Source organism: Lethenteron reissneri, chromosome 34 (genome assembly GCF_015708825.2).
Source record: "Lethenteron reissneri isolate LAM-NWPU_2019-01 chromosome 34, ASM1570882v1, whole genome shotgun sequence".
Classification (NCBI taxonomy): Eukaryota; Metazoa; Chordata; class Hyperoartia; order Petromyzontiformes; family Petromyzontidae; genus Lethenteron; species Lethenteron reissneri.
In genome coordinates this window covers 2,336,811-2,359,516 of record NC_083812.1, presented here as the reverse complement: position 1 = coordinate 2,359,516, position 22,706 = coordinate 2,336,811, and the positions used below count along the sequence as shown (strand labels likewise).

Genomic DNA, 22,706 nt, shown 5'->3' with positions numbered 1-22,706 from the left:
ATTCTGCTCTCACGTCTGTGCTCTCCGCCTTCGCCAACGCACACTTACCGGTGTGGTGAAGTATGGTCAAATAACCATTTCGATCCACAGGGCATGAGGATGCTCCAACCCAGCAGTTAATTGACAAAGGGCTGTTAATGTACATGCACCGACAGCTGGATTGGCCAACAATGAGTCAAACGAAAGCACCACAGCATGATGAGGATTCTGCTGCAGACATTTAAACAACGACCTGCTGCATAATGTATATTTTGACATTCCAATTTGCTGTTCAACCCTAGACCACAATCGATGCATATGTCTTAGGTTTATTTTTTGGGTTGCTGCAGATGATTACTCATCATGGACATGTAACGATTCAGTGAATTCTCATGATTCGGGGGCCTGCTTGTACTGCCATCAGCATACAGAGAATGTGCATATAATTTGCATGAAACACAATCAATCTATTCAAGCGTACAAGCTGACCCATGTGCTGTCGGCATAATAATCAATTTTATCATCACAATAAATTTGTTCATGCGCTTAATTTGGCTATAGCTCTGAGAATTAAAACATTTTGTTTTGACTCGTGCGGCGACGAACATTTCAGAGGTAGATCTGTCATATCTACTTCTGTGGGCCGTTTCTGTAACACGATGGGTTGTACTGGTGTGTGAGAGATCCGATGGGTAATTCATCTAATGATAAGAATAAAACTTGGGAAGTAGACGAAAAACTTTAAAAACCATAAAATAATCTACAGTACTTTAATAGACGAGTCGCTACATGCCTACCTAATTACAAAAAGCACCGCCGCTCCGATATGTGCGTCGGTTTTTAGCGTGCGGTCGCGGGACCACCCTCCCGCACATGCGGCGTAATGTGTGTTGTGTGTCCCTCAGGTCCGAGCCACAGCGCGTTGTTGTTGTCTCGGCTGTGGCCACGTCTCTCGCCTCTCCCCACTTCCTCGTGGTGGCCGCTTCTCTCTCGTCCATGGGATACCCGAGCATAGCTCGGTCGAACACGCGGCGGGCAGGCGGGCGGGCGCTTGTGATTTTGCGCCGGTCCGTGATGGCTCGAGCCGTGAAAAAAAATATGTTTGCGTGATATTGAAATGCTGAGAACATGCTGTGAAGTGCTGCTAGTGGGGAGCGAGTTGTGTTAAACTCTCGTGTGTGTAATTATGGCTCTGTGATGGGTGGTACACAGTGTGGTGGCATGCGTGTCGAATACTGAAGCATCAGCTGTTCAGAAATATGTTCGTACACTGCACGTACAAGAATAAGAATTCGGCAAAGGCTGAAAATACGTTTGCACCATCGTTGTTAACGCTACCTTTTAACATGTAAACTAAAATAATATGACCTTAACATTTAAAAGGTTGCTTATATAAGAATATTTTGGAAAGTATTATAATTGATAGTAATCGAGATGAGAATTTTGGCATTAAAGTTTCACTGTTTATTAGGTGACCCGCATGCTGCAAAATTAATGCATTTAAAGGTCAGTCACAAATTATTGTAATTCAAAAGTAAAAGGTTGCTTAACTTTTAGCCTCGAAGCATAATTGAGATTAAAATCTGTTCGGTGACCGGGACGAGGTCAAGTTACCACCTCCGTCATCACACCGTGGAGTGCAATCATTACTGTGATCCTTATGCCATTAATCGCGTCAGCTCCTTTTACTATCAGAATAACAATGACACACAAATAACCCTGTGCACATGGCTTAACACAGTGTAATTGTTGCATTGGTAAAGGTGTGAAAATGTGACGTTTGCAAAGTCGTTTGAGAGAATTTAAATCCTTCATTCTAGTCAGTGTTCCAAGATTTCAATTATTTTACGGTGTGTACCTTTTATCAGCATTCAGGGGTTTGTTTTGTTGCATGTCCAGTATGAATTTTAATGCACATCAGCATTGCACGTTAAGTGTGGCCATTGATGTTGGCTTCCATGAACCTATTGATAATTGGCGAATTTGCAAACCACGTTTGAAGCCGGCTGCTCTGCCCCGGGGATTTCTTCACAACTGAAACATTTCAGTTTCTTTTCCTCATTAACATTTCCACATCTCCCCCATCCACTTCCCCTTTCCAGTCCCACAACAAACTCTTCTGCAGCCCACGGGGCAAAATTCTGCAAAGTTTCCAAAATCATAAAAACCACACATCCTTCATCGCTTGGCTCTTGGAAGGATGTCAATCAGCGCACAGGCTGCTTGCGTGCGAGTTGACGGCGAGTAATCCCTGAAACGCTTGGTCATGTGGTGCCACCCCTTTCCATGCAGGGCGGGTGACGAACTTCAGGAGGGCCACATACATGGTTCTTGACGAGGCCGACCGCATGTTCGACATGGGCTTCGAGCCACAGGTAATAACGCGCCCCAGACTCTTTCCCGTTTGCTGGTATTTCCTCTTTATCTGCCTAGAATTGTTTGTGCGGGGATACTTATGTGATGTCAGACATGAGAGAGAGGAAAATCATCGGTTCCTGAATCGAATCGTGACCTCGGATCGCGACAATTCATGGAATTGCTCGGGAGTGAATGTATCACATGCTTAGTATTCATGCTGGAGATCTTTACACAATTCACCTCCTGCCCAGCGTCTCCCCAGAAATAAAACCAAGTCTCTTAATTATCATGTCAGTAATAAAGTCCCCACATCCCATATTATTGCCAGCAGACTTGCACCTTGTGTGCATTGCCAGTTTCATTTTATCTCTTCCCTCATAGCCATGCAAGTTCTACAGATAAACAAGTTATTAAAAGATTGATGGCATTAAAGCACACCGACACCTGATAGGACATGTGCTTTTGATTTTGACTGAGGTCGTCTGTATGCGCTGCCACCATCAACACTGCCGCTCGTATTTATTTCACTTTTTATTTGTTGGGCTCAGGTTTCTCGCCTCTGGATGAGCCAGGTCTTGTCCTACCGCCTCTCGCCCTGGCCGATGGGTACACACGATGCTGGACCATGTGCCCATGACTCGGTGCTCTTATACCGTACTAGCGTTAAACACGTAAATTGGGGCCGCACCGCCCCATTGAAATTACCCCGGCATAGCTGAGAATCTCGGGGGGTCAGTACTGATCGTCGTACTGTTTACAGCGTTCCCCATCTAAACTAAAAGTGGCCTTGTTGTGATGCTGGTTTCATTGTTAGGATTATAGTGGTGCGTGACAGGCCTCCTTTAGGTCAGAGTTCAGCTAATGGACCATTAAGGTGCTGTATTGTAAGAGGCACATTATTTTTGGATGAGATTGTGAAAGATGTCGTCGTCTGCAGCGTAGGTGTTTGTGGTTCTGCTGTAGAGTTGTAGAGCTGTCCAATGTGTTTACGGGTTATACTGCATCGAGCTAAATGTCGGGAAGTCATGCTGAACTGAATGTCTATATGACTAAAAATATATGAATACATTCAGTTCCTGAAGAAGCTCCCAGCTCTTGGAGTACAATGTCAGGCATCATGCCAAATACTACGCGGTACAACCTGAAAACGGAGAGACGTCTTACATGTGATGTAAGTTTTAAGGCTGTCCACAATTCATTGAATTCTCATGATTATCAGTCCTGTTTAATTTACATGAATATGACATTTCCCCCTATTATAATTTTTATATTTTACATGTAGAATTGATAGTGGCTGCAACATTGCAATTAATTAACCAGTCACATACAATACTTGTATATCAGAAATAATGTATTCTCACGGTTCAATGCATGTGTCGTGAACATAAGCTCTTTTTAAATCGATAAAACATTGCGTGCTCCTTGTGTGGATGGAAGAAACCACATGTCACGTAGGTTACTCGAGTGAGCATAAGAAGCAGCAGGGGGGCGCAGCAGGAACACTTTGTGACCTCGCAGAAAGAAGGGCCTGATTTTGATTTCTACTTTGGTATCTTTCCATGTGGGTTTGTATGTTCTCCCCGTGTTCTGCATGGATTACCTTCAGGTTCTGGGGTTTTGTTCCATAGCAAAAATATATATAAAAACGCATACAATGTTAGTGGTATTGGCCAAACATTGCCACGTAGAATAAATACTTGCAAATTACTCCATTGGGATTACACATAGCAATATACTGCGAAAACTTTCCTGGCAGAGTTGAGACTCCTGCAAAAGTTGAGACTCGGTGAGGCATGGGTAAATAAGCAAAATAATAATCTTTACTCTTGGCACAATTTTAAACCTGGCATGAGTAATTCTACCCTGACTCACTCTAATCTCAATTGCAGGAGGTGGCTGTGTGGCTCTGGTCAACGCTAAAGCTATCACCATCGGGATCCTGGATTTGAATCTTGGTAGCCACCCATCACTGTAGTGAGTTACTGGCCTTGACCTGATTACCAATGATGAATATAATACATTCCATCATTATATTGAGCTCATAACTTAATTTGGCAAATTACAGCACTGAGAAAGTTTTATATCGGTTTGGCTGCCATGCAAGGAATATTTTACAGAAGCAGGGTATGTGGAGAAAGGTCGCCCCCTACTGTGTGGATAAATCAATTTCATTTGATATATCGTACCACGGGGCCGTTATATAACAGGCTCTGCAATAGTTTTGAATGGACACTGCATCTCGTGATATAATCCCGATAGCACAAAGGTTGTAATTAAATATGTAAGTGACACTTCTCGAAGATCTCCGTTTCAATGAGACACCGTCATCATCATTCGTGAGCGTAGTGGTCCACCTCGAGTGGCCGCCAGGCGACCCCCCCCCCCCCCCCCCTGAGCACGCCGGCCGCGCTGAGCGCAGTCCAACACCTTCGTGATGTTTCGGTCCGCCTTGACATCGGCCGCGCATCAATCTCTGTCCACCCTGAGGTCGGCTCCCGTCCTGTGTTAGCCGCTGTTGATGATGGTATGCAGGGCTGTGGTGCGATAGGCCGACGCCACGGCCGGTCACACCAGAGGCACACTCCAGCATGGAATTAGGCGGCCTATGACCAAATCACTCAGAAGGTATCCGATCTCATTAGACCTTGTAAGCTAAGCAGAGTTCAGCCTGGATTGTGCTTGGATGAGTGACCACCATGCATAAAACAGGCATACATTAGGCTTGGGCAGTAGGGGGCACTTAATAAAAATCCATTATTTTTCTGTACTCCTCTCCACCTTCACCAACCCGCACTGAAGTATGGTCAACTTACCCTCGCTGTCTGGATGGCGTTGGGAGACTCACACTCCAGCAGCGGGTTGAGAAACGAGCTGTACGTGTGCGTGAATTAGACAAGCGATCCATCCCTCACCTGTCACAAACGCGCGTGCGTGTTGACGCTCGTCTAGGTAATGCGAATCATCGAGACGTCGAGGCCGGACCGGCAGACGGTGATGTTCTCGGCCACGTTTCCACGCGCCATGGAGGCGCCTCGCTCGCCGCATCCTCAACAAGCCCGTCGAGGTGCAGGTCGGAGGTCGCTCTGTCGTCTGCTCCGACGTCGAGCAGCACGTGGTGAGGGTCACGGGTGGCTGGCGGAGACGGCATCGCACACGCGTACACACCTGCAAAGACAAAGATCCCCCATGTAGCTTTTTAACAGACTGTTAGGGCAAGCGCTGTTGGCGAGCACCTATGAAGGCCAGCACCGCACATGAGGGGATGAATGGCCAGCACCACATCTGGCTGCGTGTGCATGAACTTACACACGCAGGTACGCACGCACGTACAAAGACTGAGATACCCCTGTAGGCCTACAGACTCGGTTAACCACTCGTGGGGTGCTGGGGTTGGCTCTGCACCACCATATGTCCCTTTCGCCCACCCATGTTCGCTCTTCTCCTTCGTGGTATATCACTGTTACGGTGACCCCCAACAACAGCCCTGCCCCCCCCCAATGCCATCATCCAAGAGTATCTGGAGACGTGTTTGCTACAGGCTGTTGACTGTTGGGACAAATGCTGTTATAGAACGCCTGTTAAGGCCGGTAGGGCACACGACGCGCGGGGGGGGGGGGGGGGTGACCAACATCACACCACATACTAATTTAAGGTTGAGTGCCTATGGGAGTCATGTAGACATGTATGTTTGGATGCGTGTGTGAATGCCCGCACAAAAGTACACATGAATGTACTTGCACTCTTTAAGCCTCTTACTTTCATGATTAAGCTCACGTTTTCTCCTGACTAAACAGTCTTCGGTGCCGTTAGTCTAACGTCATTCGCTCACCACCCTTGGACCTGCGTTACCGTTGGTGATTTGGTTCACAAGAATTCAAAACCTTTTTGTCAGCGGCTTTCAAGTAACAAAAAAAAGTCATCACAGTTTGCAGTTTGGTTGCTTGGTTGGTGCCTCGATGATGGTTAAAGCACAGAGCTGGCGCTGCCGAAGGCCTGGGCTTGAATGTGGGAAGCCCGTCACGATCGAGCGCTGTGCACGTCGACCACAGATCGTGATCGAGGAGGACACCAAGTTCTACAAGCTGCTGGAGCTGCTGGGCCTGTACCAGGAGAAGGGGGCTGTCATCGTGTTTGTGGATAAGCAGGAGCATGCCGACTCACTGCTCAAGGACCTCATGAAGGCGTCCTACCCTTGCTTGTCACTGCATGGAGGTGAGCGGTGCTGCACACGCGGTGTCAGGCCCCTGCGTGCTCGTCCTATTGCGTCCTCCGTTGTCGCGACTTCCTGTGTTGATTTGATCAAAAGTAAGAGTGGGGTGCTGGTTAGCGCACTGCGCTATGAATCGAAACCACCTGAAATCAATTCCTGGCCACAGCTAACACCGGTCACGGACCCAAACCTTTGCCAATCTGCACTAACCTTCGTGCTGAAGTATGATCCAATCAATCCCCAAGGTAGGTTTTCATTGATTACATCCGCATTCATAAATAATGGGCAGGAAATTATTGTAATAAAAAGTATACTCTTAATGACATGAAGGGGTATCACTGAATATGATAAATCAACAACTGCCATACTGCCATGTCCTGGCCAACATGCAGCCCAAGCCTACCAGACCTTGCTATTGCTGTGCACTCCACCATCTTTAGCACTAACCAGGTTCAGCCGTGCTTAGCACCTCAGATCTGGTGGGGTCGGGCCCATTCACTTGGGGTGATTTGGTCATAGACGCTGACTGTCTCTCTCCCCCGTGCCTCTCCACCCCCCCCCCTCTCCGCGCAGGCATCGACCAGTACGACCGTGACAGCATCATCAACGACTTCAAGTCGGGCGTGTGCCGCCTGATGGTTGCCACGTCGGTGGCGGCTAGGGGCCTCGACGTCAAGCATCTGATCATGGTGGTCAACTACGACTGCCCCAACCACTACGAGGACTACGTGCACCGCGTGGGCCGCACGGGCCGCGCCGGCAACAAGGTGGACACCAATAATTATTATCGGCCGAGATCGCCTTCGCTTCATCTATGTCGGCATGGTGGCAAGATGTTAACTACCTCGCCTGGTAGACAGGTGGTCTTGGGTGCCATTCCGACCCTGACGCCTGCTGCTGTATATTTGGAGTTTGCATGTCTCTCTCTCCCCGTAGTCATGTGGAATTTGCTCCAGGTCCTCCGGTTTTTCCCTCCACATTAAGAAACATGCGTTGAGATAATTTGGCTGCCTTAATTTTCCACGCGATAAGCCACTTTGTTGAGCTATCATTTGTGGCCAGGTCGCTTCTGAAAAAGAGCCGTATAACTCAGTGGGTCTTATAGCTGGTAAAATAAAAAATAAGTTGCTTAGTTTATGTCGTTTGTGCCACTGTTATCTTATCTCATATAGATTTATATAACAGCTCCTACGTCCATTTTGTTGTCCTTCCCCCGCACTTCCGATTATCACGGTTGGCTACATACGGTACGAAAGAAGTTCTGCATAGACACAGTATCGATGTCATCACGCACTAGTGGACAGTCGGTTGTCAATTGGGCTCAAGAGACTCGAGGGGACCACGTTTATAGCCCAACTGTCCATGAAGCTGCTTAATAATAATTGAAGCAAGCCAGCTGCTATTAGAAGACCCTCACACCGTGTCAGTCATGGGGGCTATTTGTCCATACTTGACCACGCTGGTCAGTGCGGTAATTTTATTTGCTTTCCATTTAAACACTTACAAACCGTGACGGATCTCACTCTGCAGCTGTCGTGCAGCTATCACCAGGGCTTTGTGGCCCAACCGGGCCCAGGTGCCGAGCTACGAAGAAGGGAGGGTTTAAATTGGACCGGGGGGGGGGGGGGCATTGCATTCTTTCCACCAGGGCCCCACGCCTACCACGCGACGACACCGTCACTCAGCCCGCAATTCCGCAATGTTGTGAAAGTTGCTTGGCACGTGAACGTGCGTTTTTTGCTGTCATGAGGGGCTGATACGATTGATGGGTCCTCTCCCCACCACCTCCACCGTTCCGCAGGGATACTCGTACACGTTCATCACGAGTGAGCAGGAGCGATACTCGGGGGACATCATCAAAGCCCTGGAGCTGTCCGGCACGCCCCTCCCGCCCGACCTCGAGAAGCTTTGGACCGATTTCAGGGAGAAGCAGAAGGCCGTACGTTTTTGGTTGCGTTCGTCAAAACGCGAGCGAGCGACACCAGTGATGGGATGGATTACACATCGTTGTTATCAGACTCTTTATTTAGTCTGGAGGAATCCAATGAGCTATTGAAGCTCTTTTTTCACAGATGTCATGGAGATGTCATGATCATCATCATCAAACATCTTCTCTGTCTTTGCAAGGCTCAATTGGTCTCCTATTCAATCCAGAGAGCACTTGGGCAATGCTACATTGGAACGCACACCCAAGAATAGGATGCACAGCAGCGTCAGTTACGTCAGGATTAAAAATAAATAATGGAACTGGGTCGTGCAGCGGTTTCAATCCAACCATGAATGTATAAAACACATTTAACTACGCATATATCAACAATTTTGTGAACGTTGTTTGATGTCCCTTGCATGACTCATTGAACATTATTCTTCACAATTTTGCAGAGTTTTCTACTTCTGCTTTTCCCATCCACGGGTTCCCATTCCACTTCAAGATCGCACTCGCTCTTCAAGATCCACCGTGGACTCGCCTCTGGCTACCTCTTCCCTCTCATCTCGCTCTTCTCCCCTCCGTGCACTTTCCTACTTATCCTCTCTCTCATCTCCCACCACTCCCCCTCCACCCAGTCTTTGCTCCAACAACAAAAGGATTTCTGTCGAAGTCCCCATTGACTGGAACTCCCTTCCCCCAGCTGCCCGTGCTTCCATCTTCCATATTCTTGTTCTGTTACTGACTGCCTCTACAAAATAACTAGGCCCACCATCTAATCATCATTTACATTTTATACCGCGCCTGCCATGCAGTACATCTTAAGCCACTTGTAAATACAGTCACATTTCGATTTTGTTTAATTCCAAATTGTACTTCCCATTGCAATGTTGCGAGTGCCGTGAAAACTGTCACCCTCACCTCCCCCGACTTTACAGGAGGGCAAAACGATGAGGAAGAGCAGCGGCTTCTCGGGCAAGGGCTTCAAGTTTGACGAGACGGAGCACTCAGCTCGTCAACGAGCGCAAGAAGCTGCAAAAGGTGGCGCTGGGGATGCACGACTCGGACGAGGAGGAGGGGTCCGGAGACGTGAGTCATTGTGATGATAACAATTATTGTAATCACAATCCACATTTACACAGCGACGTGATTCCAAAGATTCCAAGGCCCTTTGCTCGTTACAAGGCCCTTCGCTGGTCTTTCTTGAACCTCGTCGGGAGCTGCGGTGGACTGTTTGCCCGAAGGCGGCAACCCACCCCCAGCTGAGCGAGTTCCAGAAAGCTAGCGCAGACGCGTTGAACCCCCAAGTGCCCGGCGCGGTGCACAAAACCATCGAACAAAGACGGTCACTGCATCACACCCTTTCAGATGTGCTTCTGTGGCCATCTGGAACGCTCTGTAGATTGAAAACTCATGTCTCTAGAACTGATTGTTGTGTTAGTTGTCCTTCCCCCGCACCTCCGATTAGCACAGTAGGTTACGTACAGTACGGCAGAAGTTCAAATGTGAAAATACGTGCCGGGAACTCCTCTTCTCGTCCTGCTGTTTAGGGGAGGAGGGTCAGTGGCGGTGCATCGGTTCTTTCAGCGAAACCTCGTCAATTTGAAATGACACCGGCTTGGCTTGGCTTTTTTTTTTTTGCTGGCTCGTTGCCTTTACAGATCGACCAGCAGATCGAGAACATGTTCCGCTCGAAGAAGATCGTGAAGGACGTGAATGCGCACGGAGCGTCCTCCACCGGCATAATGATGCCATCCGGGAGCAACGCTCAGAAGCTGGAGATCGCCAAGAGGCTCGCGTCCAAGATCAACTCCCAGCGCAACCTCGGCACAGAGGCCATGGTACGTGCGTGGCTGGCGGGTGTCGTGTGTTACGTACGTAGCAGTGGCTTAGTGGTTCTGTAGCTTTACGCCACGAGCACGGCAATCTGAGTTCGATTTTCGGCCACGGTTAACGTCAGTTGATGGTGACTTCGGAAATGACCCTGGGGTCATATCGGCCTCAAATGAGTACCTAGTGGAGTGCTGAAACATCATCACTGAAAAATAAAAAGGCGGCCGCACGTGGTGTTAGGCCACACCACCCCCTTGGTGTGCGCCTGCCGGCCTTCATAGTCGCTCGCTAACAACACTTGTCTCTAACAGTTTGTATCACTATGCGGGGGGGGGGGGTAATCTTTGTCTTTGTATACTTGAACAAGAGGACAGGCACGCACACTCGCCTTCTTACCGCATCGCTCTGCTTTGTTTCCACTCTCGTTGGCCGTGCCGTGCACATCTCGTGCGCGTTCACGTGGGCGGAAAATACCATTGGCAAGTGTTTCCACTCGCTAGCGCCTATAAATATTGCCACTTAGGCCCCCGAGACGATGACATCTACCACTGCGCTGCAGCACAGGCCCCCCGTTAAATAAAGCCTTTGACGTGTTACACCCATTGCACTTTGGCCAGGTTTGGCAGCCCGGTGATTTTACTGCCTACTTCACTCTGTGCTGGTTATTGAACCCAACGCAGTGCCATGCACAAGCGTTTGTAGGCATGCGCTCTGTCGGGGACAGGTGATTCACTGCAGTACAGTCGGGGCCTACTCTGGATTTCGATTGCTCGCCGTGCGCTTCATGGCCAATATGTAGCAATGCGATAATTCGTCCTTTGCCTTCAAGGGGATACAACCCAAAAACATCTGTAGCTCTTCTTGCTTACGTCATAGTACACGCCTCGATGGTATCCCATTAAGACGGCTTCAAATTCATCCCGGGCATCCTGGGATGCACAGCATAGGTGTGAAGCTACGGGATTGAGAGCTGTGCGATTTATATTGCACCTTTTAAACGAGCACCTGGCACAGTAATGTATGTCAGCACTGGGGGGGGATGGTGGCGGGGGTGGGAGAGATGTCTGGCGTGGTGCCGTCTCTCTCCCGACTCACCCACGCCCCCATGTGCAGCGCCTCTCAATGGCAGCTGTCTCGCTTGCACAGTTTGACCCAGCGGCAAGGTTTAACAATGCCCAGTCTGATAGGGGAATCATCGTCTATACATGCACTCGTGTGTATGTGTTTGTACTACACCGTGACCTCCTGCCAGCGAGCTTTCGGCAGTTCACGTGGCCTCAAGGTGCACCTAGCCTGGCACAAGTGGCAAACGGCGGTTGTTGTATACTGTACTTGTGAGTGCGTGTAAGTGAACGTGGGTAGCACTGCACCACAAATCCTGGCTACCTCGGGCCAATTCCTGGACATGGCTGTGTGTCCATTGCAATTCACATCAGAACTATTCCCAGCAAACTATTATCGATTGCGACAGTTTCCTGTCACAATCGATGTTAACTTTGGGAGTTTTTCACTTGGATGTTTTATAGAACCTGACTACTCGTGCGGTTTCTAAGCAATAGGACTGGCGAAAAAAAAGAAAATACTTAAAAGTATTTGGTGAATACCAGATGTAAAACATTTGATTATTAAATCGATATCACACCGTGAAATTTGACCATAGCATAATTTCAGCAATGTCTGACTGGGTTGGCGATCAAGAAAATATTCCCTCACCCCCTACACCACATCCAGTGCACCCCTATGACTGTGACTTCTCCAGTGCTTCCAGCCATCTGGAAAATATTCATTGGGAAAATAAGCCCTGAAGGACGTGCATTTATAGGGTGCTTAAATGCCTCGGCAGCCTCAAAGCAAGCGCCTCGCATTACATCTCATTTCATACAATCGAATGCCCTGCTCCAGTCTAGCCAAGGGGACCCCCCGGAGGCAGCTGCCCCTGTGCGGCACAAGATGGGGATGAGTACCAGTAGAGGGCGATGTTGCCGTGTGGCTTTTTTTCCCCCAATTCACTAAATTTGCCAGTGATTTGGAAAATGTGGACGGTGACGAATAACTCGGTGCGGCGGTGAACGTCCACTCGCGTGCTTTGCCCACGCGCGCCCGCTCCCTCCTACAGGACGTGATCCAGCAGGCGACCAACAGCATCATGCGAGGCGGCACCATGAACGTGCCCATGGTGTCGGCCAAGTCGATCGCCGAACAGCTGGCGGAGAAGATCAACGCCAAGCTCAACTACGTGCCCGCCGAGAAGCTGCTGGAGGAGGAGCGCGTGGAGCAGGAGAAGCAGGCGGACAAGGTGCGGCGCTACGAGGAGGAGCTCGAGATCAACGACTTCCCGCAGGTAACTAAAAAACAAAAACATTTTCATTTTTACCAGGTAAGGCCCACTGAGCTGTTTTGGCTCTTTTTCAGGAGCAACCTGGCCACACATGATAGATCAACGTAGTGGCTTATAGCAGCCTTGTTGATTCTAAATGTGGAGGGAAAAACCGGAGGACCCAGAGAAAAGTCCACGTCACCACGGGGACGTGCAAATTCCAACTGTACATGTACACATTCTCGTATTGACATGCTCGTACGCACGCACCCAAGTATTCACACCCTTTGTACGTATACATATACACACATAGTCGCACACACATGTACACTCATGCACATATGCACGCATATGCTTATACACATAATCATACATACACATAATCATACATGCATGTTTTTATACACACACAAACATTTGCAAATGTTTCATATACATATTCTCTTGCACGTGCACGCAGTGGCAGACATACACATACACGCTCGTACACATACATACACGCTCGTACACATACATATTAGACCAGGGGTCAATTATAAATACAATTAAAGCAGCTTTGTCAGCTGAAATTAAAATTATATCGTGATTTCGATTCATAAGGAATTGCACAATGACAGCTGTCATTAACCGCAGATCTGACATACACTAGCTAAAAACATACACGCTGTAATACACGCTTGTACGTACGCACAAACGCGGACACATGCAGTTAATTGCCAAACACACGCACGCTCATAACACACATTTCACGATTCAATAAATCATTACGTGCCTATTTCTATGCATAAACACTCGTGTGTGTCGGCCGATTGTGCGTGCGGTTGCAATTTGTGTTTTGCAGACGGCTCGCTGGAAGGTGACCTCAAAGGAGGCGTTGGCGCAGATCAGCGAATACTCGGAGGCCGCCATCACAATCCGTGGCTCCTACTTTGCTCCGGGCAAAGAGCCGACTGACGGAGAACGCAAGATCTACCTGGCCATTGAGAGTGAGACGCTCACCCGGCGGCACTGGTCATCTGCGTCTGTCCACAGGCACTCCTCGCCTGGTCCTGCCCCATTGGAAAAAGTGGAATTCACACTGCCACTTGGGCCAAAGGAGGAAACGAATGGGATGATAAGGATTTGTTTTTTACTCCCGGATCAAATTCCTTCCAGAAAAGTCGGTTTAAGCAGACAATATATGGATCGGTTTCATCTTCTCTGAGTCTAATCAGCAGGGTCAGCAGGTTCTGGCCTTCTAGATTGAAACTAATTTCTTTATAGCTGCTTTTTGTGTTTAGTCTGTTGTCCTTCCCTCGCACCTGCGATTAGCACGGTTGGCTACGTACGGTGCGAAAGAAGTTCAACATGCATAAACACTTCCATGTTGCCTGCTGTTATGGGAAAGAGTTCTCCACATACAGATAGGCACCTTCTAATGCCTGAGATAGCAAGGAGGCTCTTTAACATTATTCTTTAAGCACTGAGCCTCAAAGGACTATTGCAATAGCCAGTTTTATGTTTACATTGGTGAGTATCATTGTGGTGAATTTAAGAGCATTTGTATTCAGGTACATTTGGATGCGGGCTTCTACATGGTGTGTTGTCGTGGGCGCTCTATGGCCATACTTAACCACACTAGTCAGTGCGGGTTGGTGAAGACGGCGAGCAAAGACTTGGCGCGGTACAGCAGTAGATTTTCGCTGCCGTCCGCTGAAAATGTAATCCCATTTTCTCCGTGAATACACATCGGGATGCATATTAAAACACGTGTTTTTTTTTACTTTCTGCATCATCAATTTGCTTCCAAGGCACACTTGAACGTGTGCGTGTTCACCGCAAACTCAGGTTCACGAGCACGGGAACGACCGCGAGTTTATTCTCTCGTACCACCAGCAACTGCAAACCGTTTCTGCTTTGATTTTCACTTGAAAAGGATCCCCTTTGGCCAGAGTGGATGTTGGCTTGTGTAAGAGCCCTTATGATATTATGAGCTCTGCGAATGCTAAAGAAGCTTACGCTTGCTCCGAAGAGATCCACAACATGGACGTGGTCAATCGATCCATGACCTCATTGCTGTTTATTCATTGTTGATGATATCCAAATGCTCTTGTTCTGGCCTCGGTGGAAATAGTAATACATATATATAGAATCCTCAAAGATGCCGTGATCATTTATTTATTAGATGCCAAACTTGAACAAATTGTTCCGTCTCGGCACAGTTGTGATTGGGGATTAAGGGAGGATTTTTTTTTTAAATCTCCTGCTTCACAATTAATCCCAGCTTGTAGCAGTTTGCCACGCTGCTCGCTTGAATGGTCACCCTGTAATTGAGCATTCCTTTATTCATTTGTTTGTGGGGAGGGGGGTTGGCCTTGTATGACACCGTGGAGTTAAGGTTAGCACACATTCCAGAGGTCTGTTCAATCTCCCGGCGCTGGCAGTTGAAAAAGTTAACAAGTTTCTTAAATCTCTCCCACCTCTTTCCACGCTGCCGCAGTATAAATGGGTGCACCACGATTAGTCGAGAGTCATGTTGCTTGTGGTGGGGTAAAGTCTGCCTACTTTCATATATTCCAAGATGCCTGGCCAGTGTGAACGAGTAGACCAACTTCCCTCTCCCCTCTCTAGAGCCCACTCTAGTAGAAGCCCTTTTGTCAATATTGTCACGAACGAGCGATTTCAACGGCCGCACCTATACCATGTTTTGAGTTTTTTTCTGCCGTGCACGATGTTAACAAGCCGCGCGTGTCCACCACAGGCACCAGCGAGTTGTCTGTGCAGAAGGCCAAGGCTGAGGTCACTCGTCTCATCAAGGATGAGCTCATCAGGCTGGTGAGAGAGCAGCATCGCACAGTGGACACTCGCCACACCGTTCTCCCCGTGCAGCCCACCCAATATTCCCAGCCCGCACCAATCACCGTTTTCTCTGCACACCACACCATTCTCTCTGTGGCGGTCACGCCTTTCCTTGTACGAAATGCAGGGCGTCACACCCGATGTGCAGCAAGCTGATGTAGCCACACGCTAGCCTTCACTGTAAATTATTATTTGACGAAGATAAAGGTTGGACTTTTGTATTCGGATGCGATGGTGTTGGGTGGCACACCTGTAATCCACCTCTTTGGAGTCAAGGGTTGGTGGATGACAGATTAGTACAACTCCCAAACTCGCTGAGCTGCTAGGTGGCCGCACAGAGAATGGGTTTTTGAACCCATCTGTGGGGACCTTTGTGCGATACCCCCTTCATAGGCGTGGGATTTCTCCACCATAGGAAGCGCTCCTTCAGGATTTGAGCAGGGGGTGACCGGGTGACTCACGTGGCCTATTGCTAGGTCAAAGCACTGAGCCGGCACTGCTGAGATTTTGGGTTCAAATCTGAACAGTGACCCATGATTACACAACCGTGATCGTACGTGCTATGTATGTGGTGACTTGATGGGTCCCATAAATTCTCAAAATAACAAAAAATAGAAATGTTACTTTTCACTTAATATGGCAAATTCCGGCTTTCATTGTTTTTTTCTTTGATTAGCGTGTAATGAACACTCCTTGCAGGGCATACCAAAGGTGTTCATAATCTTTTTGAAGCACATTCCAAATAGTTACTTTCCCATGACTACTTTCTTCTGGAGTCATTCTCTGTAACACAGGGTGGTGCACTGCTTGCTGTGAGAATTCCAAATGGGAATGTCCTTGTGACAAGGCGACAGTAGCACAGCGCAAATGTGATTGGTGGGAAAAATAGTTGAAAGGAATTGTCCAATTTCAAAAGGCAAAAGCCACTCGACTTTTTCTGTTAAAGTAAAAGGACACTGAAGCTGATATCACAAGAGCCTTTGCTTGTATGTATGCTGAACGTCTTTCTCACCGTTCATAGCTAACCATGCTAAGCGGAGGTGCGGCGAAGGACAACAAACCAAAACGCAAAAAAGCAGCTTCGCGGTAATATCAATCCGGCAGCGTGACGATAAACTTCTTCGTCTTCTCTTCCCTTGCAGCAAAACTCGTACCAGCCGATCAACAAGTCACGCTACAAGGTTCTGTGAGCCGAGCGGAGAAACCGACTTCGGGCGACGCTGGAGCCGGTTTTTCAGTGGAAGGTGGCGCGTGCGTGGGCCCTGCGACGCTCTCACGTCGCGTTGGCGCCTGCGGGATTTTATATATCGTTCTGTGCAGACGGGCACGTCAAGTGGGGTGTCTCTGCAGTGCGTCGGATGTTCGTTCGCCCCAGGCAATTTTGGTCGACGTCTTTTTAGTTATATCCATTTGTGGAGGATCCATCCGTCGGCATGCTTCTCTTGCCGTTTATCTCGTACAAGTAGCTGGAATGTCATCACATGGTAAATTGCTTCAAAAATATGTTGTATCACGTGTCAAATAAAGTTTTTTTTCAATCTTGGACCGTCCTGGCTTTAGTGCTTTTTTTTCTTTTGTTAAGAATGCTGCTGTTTGTAAACAAAAAAAATGGTTGTGAAAAATGTTTTGAGAGTTAATAGCATTCTGATCAATAAGATAATTTGAGAATGCTTTTATTTTTCTACGAATTCAACCCTCCTCCCAAGTAGTTTGACGAATTGTCACAATTCAGGATTCTTCTTATTTAACTCAAAAATGCGTTTTGTTTCATTCTGTTGAATGATTGTTGCCTCCTGTGGCCGCACAGATGACGTGATCACATTACGTAAATTGGATCGGTAAGCATCGATTCTCGCACGATTTCATGCATTTGTCTTAAGGTGCTCATTATGGGTGTATGTTTACATTTTTTAAACATGTGACCCCCGTGTGCGTACTGAAGCGCGTGGGCTTTGTGTGGAGCGGGATTAACCCCGACTTGCACGATAGGTTATTGCCGCATGGCGCACAGCGTGCGTGTTTGCGTGCGCATGCTCGCGTGAGAAGGGTTGACACGATGGTTGGCACTCCGTGCTACCATCCACAGGGTGAGCCAGATGTCTTTTGACCCCCCCCCCCCTGCGCCAATTGACCCCTACATTTTTTTGTACTTGGCATATTCATTTATGTTTTAAATAAACCTTGCTTAACAAGAATATTACATTTTAGAGAATGAAATAGGGGTCACAAGACATCTGGACTACCCTGGAGGCCGTTCATTGATTCTTGTTGGATTCCTTGCCCCCCACGCCTTCGGTGACGGATTGATTGGTGGGTTGATTGTTCTCATTGTTGGACAATGGATGGGTGGGTAAGTGAATAGCTTGGTGGGTGGATGCATAGCAGACGGAATGGATGGTTGGGTGGGAGTCTGGAAATGTGGTGGGTGGCTGGCCGGGAGTCTTGATGCAGGAAAATGTTTTCCACGCTCAGGCTTGCAATGTCCGTACCTCTCACAGGCCTCTATTAACGCTACCAGACACGTTTACAGCATACAGGGTCACGTGTGTATTTACAGCATGCATCTGCAGTGGAGACCAACAGAAACATGTTCGTTGTGATCGATGCAAGCTCAACCTTCACATTACTTGACCGAGATGACTTGGAATAACTGGTGGCATCGGGTACACACACAGTGGCTTATGTTCCAGCATTCCATGTGGCATCCACTGGCACAGCTTCCTACCTTTCTACTCTACAAGCTGTGGCTCGGCAAGACTCCCACGAAGAGCCCAATTTTGCAAGTAACCACGTGTGGGGGTGACCAACCTCGTGCTGTTTGCGTTGACGTAGTTTGAAAATGCACGTGGGGTGTGGTGTGAGACCCTTAATGATTGGACGTGGGGTGGTGGGGGTTGCAGGCTATTCTTTTAATCCAGGCCGGCTAACAATCCTTACCCCCAAACGGTTTAAACTATACGTGTGGCGACGTTGATAACGTAACACGCTGCGCCGCTCCTCCGATTGCCTTAATCCCCTTTTCCCTCTTAACTTTTCTCCACCTACCGTGGCCGCTGACAAAAAGCGCACGCGGCCCTGTGGACGTTTTGAGGCCGGACGCTCATCGCTCGTGCGTTTCGTGCGAAGGAGTTGTCTCTCGACGAACGTTGAGGATGCCGGCACCGCCAAGTTGGAACGAGACGTGGGCCTTTAATGGCGAGTCTGTGTTCACGCAGCGGGAGCACAACATCGTGGCGGCATACCTCGTCACCGCCGGTGGGACACTCGCACGCGTCCGTTTGTGAGATCGTCGTCGGTCGGTCACTGCATCATCGGTCGCTGCACCGCGCTTTCAGATGCCCTCATGCGGGCGTCTGGAACGTTCCTCCATCTGATATTAGGAAGACACTGGAGCTATGCACTTTTAAATCTAGATTGAAATCTCATTTCTTTAAAACTGCTGTTTGTGTTTAGTTTGTTGTCCGTTTAGCACGGTTGGTTACATACCATGCGAAAGAGGTTCAACATACATACTTTGGTGATGCATGTGACCTCTGCAGCCACTCGCGGTGCTAACTCTCACCACTATATACATTTATATTCTTGAATCCTATCCCGACCTTAAATCTTGACAATTCACTGCATGGTGGGTGGGCTGGACTGCCGCATGCCTCTTGCGTTCATTGTCACGCTCGCACGTTGACTCGTGCGCGTGGCGAATACTCGTTTTGGTTTCTTTCTCACTCCACATTCGATGGAGGATATTGGCAACCACGGAAATGGCCTGGCAGGGGGAGGCGATGGCCACGTGATATCCAGTAGCCTGAACGGAGAACGGTGCAGTCGCCACGCTCCGGTTCTGCTCCCTTAGATCAGCTCGGCCTTAACGGAGTTCCTGGTGCGGTGCTATCAACACCAGCGCAAAAGGCTGGCCATGCTGTGCGTGCGTGCGTGTGCGCGCACGAGGTGTTGCCCACACCATCGTAGTTGTGTGCTGGGCCGGCCTTAAGAGGTGCTTGCTTACGGCACTTTTCTCACAAGTTCGTAATTTGTATTTATTGTGCATTTTATAATACGTGTCTTTTTGTCGATGTGCATGCACCAATATATTGTGCTTAATGGCTGGATGGTTGGATAAAATAAATGGATGGCTGAAATATGTTTGGCTGGATGGGTGGATGAATGGATGGATGACTAAATGGATGAATGACTTGCTGTATTGGATGCACGACTGGCTGGATGGATGGATGCATGCCTCGCTGGATGGCTGAATGGCCGAATGAATGAAGGCATCATCAGCATCGTCAGCAACGTGGTGGTCATGGGCATGTTCGCACGGTTCCGCGTGCTCCGCACGCACACGAACTACATCATCATGAACCTGGCGGTCACCGACATCGGCGTGAGCTCCGTCGGGTACCCGCTGTCCGCCGCGTCAGACCTCCACGGATCCTGGCGCTTTGGCTGGACCGGCTGCCAGGTGCGACTTTGCGTCCGTGGTGTCGGGGATTTTAAGGAAGAGCTCCCCGTGTTCCAAACACCCTGAATGCACAAGCTGTGGTGAGCCCGAGTAGTGCTTAGGGTGGGCGACCACAGTACGTGAAACAGGTGTCATAGGCTACGTTGTGGTCGGTGGAGGGCAGTGCGGAAACAAATTGTGATGCTCTGCTTCTATGCACCCATGTTTGTACTCCACGCCAACGTCAATTCACATTGCCCAGCATGGTGAAGTATGGTCAACCCCACCCAACGACTCATATGGCATAGGGTGGCCCCCTCATCCAGCAGTGGGGCGATAAAGCGGCTGTACATGTCGATACATCGACTATAAAGACATACAAAGACCCCATAATATAGGGTTTTTTTGGGGGGTTAGATCGCGTAAATCTCAGTGTGTCGTGAAAAGCCTACGTGTTAAATCCCCAGTCTCGCCTTAATCCTCTTGGACGAGTGTTGTTCGCGAGCATCTTTTAAAGGCTCACACCAGGTACTTATTTTAGGCTAAGTTGACCTAGGAGAGACCCAGGACCGGTTCAGATAATCGTCACTGGCGTTGGCCGTGAGTTAAATTTAATTCGGGTGCCCAGATCCGTAGCGCGCTAACCACTGCACTACATACACAAAGGTTATACACGCGCACACAGCATCCTCATAGAGGCCCTCCCTCTCCACGTGCAGGTATACGCAGCTCTGAACATCTTCTTCGGGATGGCAAGTATTGGGCTTCTCACAGTCGTGGCAGTGGATCGATACTTGGTCGTCTGCAGCAAGAACCCAGGTACACTGACCACAGCTCCGTGTCTCTCCCGTTTCTTGACATGGGCAAAGCACTGAGATGTTTGTGAATCCAAGTTGCACTGTGATTGTGTATCAAAAATGTAAGGCAAGCCACGGTAGTGTGATTGTGCAGGCCATGCAACCCAAACTGCACCTTGTTGTAAAACACTTGAGGCCTGCGCTTCTTCAGTGGAGGGGGAACGGCAAAACTACACGAACTCTCGCCTGAAGCCCTCTTTGTGGCTAACAGACATCGACTTTGGCATTTAGCTGCTGGGCATACTGCAGCCATGAACATGAAGACAATTGAATAATCTTGCGGAGCTGTGTATAAAATCGATGAAGCACTGGCAAAGCATGCAGTGGAACCAGGGCTTTCATCTGTAATTGATTTTTTTTCGCGGGTCGCTAGTAGATTGGAGTAGGCACGTGAGCGGTTTACTGGATGTGGTGTGCCGGGGTGTTAAAAATAAGATGCGCTATCAGAAAGGACCATTGCCACAAAACGTCTATATACATTTTTTTCCTTTAAGGCCACCCGGTGTTACTGACCAACGTGTTGAGTTCTGCGCTTTCATCTCGTCCCTCTCTCGTCTGCGCGCGTGGGGTGGGCCCCCTGTCCCGTAGTCGAGGGCCGCAGCTACACGAACCTCATGGCGCTGGCGTGGGCCAACGCCGCCTTCTGGGCCGGTGCGCCGCTCCTCGGCTGGGCCGGGTACGCGCCCGACCCCACGGGGGCCACGTGCACCGTCAACTGGAGGCGCAACGACACGTGAGAGGGCTCACCAAGCCGGCGCATCTCTCGGAGTCGGCTCTGCGACGCAGTTTCTCTTCGGCGACGAGATTCGGGGGACGGGGGGGTGGGCGTGTAAATAACATGGGATCACGATGCAATTCGTCAGCAACTGATGGGGGGATTTTTTTCTCCATCTCCCCCCCCCCCCCCCATGATACGCGCTGCCACGTGATGTTTGACACCTAGGGTGTTCCAGCCTGCCACCGTCGTTCGGTTGGGGATGGGTGTTTTCTCCTTGGTTACAGATTGTTTTTTTTATTAAAGATGCCTCCATCGCCGTGGGCTGTGCGCCCCAGAGGACCAAGGGAGAAAGCCTCTCACCCCTACCCAGCCAGTGTCACTGGATTCAGACACTTTTTGGGATTTCCGTAGCGACCAACGTTCGTTCGTCAAGACGAATCGTGGACAAAATCTAGCGTATAAAAAGTCATGTATGGTGTTTATATGTTGAACCTTGCGTAACCAACGATGCTAATCGGAGGTGCGGGAATGCAGACTTGGGGTAGCAACTCGAGATTGGTATCCAGATACCGGTCTGGGTTCACGTTGCTACACTGCCGAAACTCTCTGGTGACATGATGAGCAATTTACAAAGGTCGATTCCGCAATTTTTTGAGATGCGTTGCCAACTTTACGCTTATCAGAGCTGGCAACACCGCTCCCCCACCACACACCACACACACACCACACACACACAACACACCACACACAACACACACTACACACACATCACACACACACACCACACACACCACACACACACAACACACACACACCACACACACACCACACACTACACACACACACCACACACACCGCTCCCCCACCACACACACACCACACACACACAACACACCACACACAACACACACAACACACACTACACACACATCACACACACACACCACACACACCACACACACACAACACACCACACACACACCACACACACACCACACACTACACACACATCACACACACACACCACACACACCGCCCCCCCACCACACACTACACACACCACACACACACAACACACCACACACACATCACACACACACCACACACACAACACACACAACACACACATCACACACACACCACACACACCACACACACCACACACACACAACACACACACCACACACACACAATACACACACACCACACACACACAACACCGCTCCCCCAC

At 49.0% G+C, this 22,706-nt stretch overlaps 2 protein-coding genes across 2 annotated transcripts in view; both read left to right on the top strand.

Annotated features, from left to right (window-relative positions):
* DDX46 (DEAD-box helicase 46) overlaps positions 1-16,999 on the top strand; it is a 30,299-nt gene extending 13,300 nt beyond the window's left edge. Inside the window, 13 exon segments of the mRNA XM_061564918.1 lie at positions 2,272-2,354; positions 5,287-5,367; positions 5,369-5,452; positions 6,387-6,549; positions 7,121-7,314; positions 8,349-8,486; positions 9,413-9,484; positions 9,486-9,563; positions 10,136-10,315; positions 12,424-12,648; positions 13,466-13,610; positions 15,365-15,438; positions 16,605-16,999. Of these exon segments, the coding sequence (XP_061420902.1) occupies positions 2,272-2,354; positions 5,287-5,367; positions 5,369-5,452; positions 6,387-6,549; positions 7,121-7,314; positions 8,349-8,486; positions 9,413-9,484; positions 9,486-9,563; positions 10,136-10,315; positions 12,424-12,648; positions 13,466-13,610; positions 15,365-15,438; positions 16,605-16,652 (1,565 nt within the window). The 3' untranslated portion in view covers positions 16,653-16,999.
* Positions 17,000-18,392: 1,393 nt separating this feature from the next.
* LOC133350537 (visual pigment-like receptor peropsin) overlaps positions 18,393-22,706 on the top strand; it is a 13,291-nt gene continuing 8,977 nt past the window's right edge. Inside the window, exons 1-4 of the mRNA XM_061564917.1 lie at positions 18,393-18,717; positions 19,731-19,921; positions 20,620-20,719; positions 21,346-21,490. Coding sequence (XP_061420901.1) covers positions 18,615-18,717; positions 19,731-19,921; positions 20,620-20,719; positions 21,346-21,490 — 539 coding nt within the window. The 5' untranslated portion in view covers positions 18,393-18,614. The remainder of the gene's footprint in view (positions 18,718-19,730; positions 19,922-20,619; positions 20,720-21,345; positions 21,491-22,706) is intronic.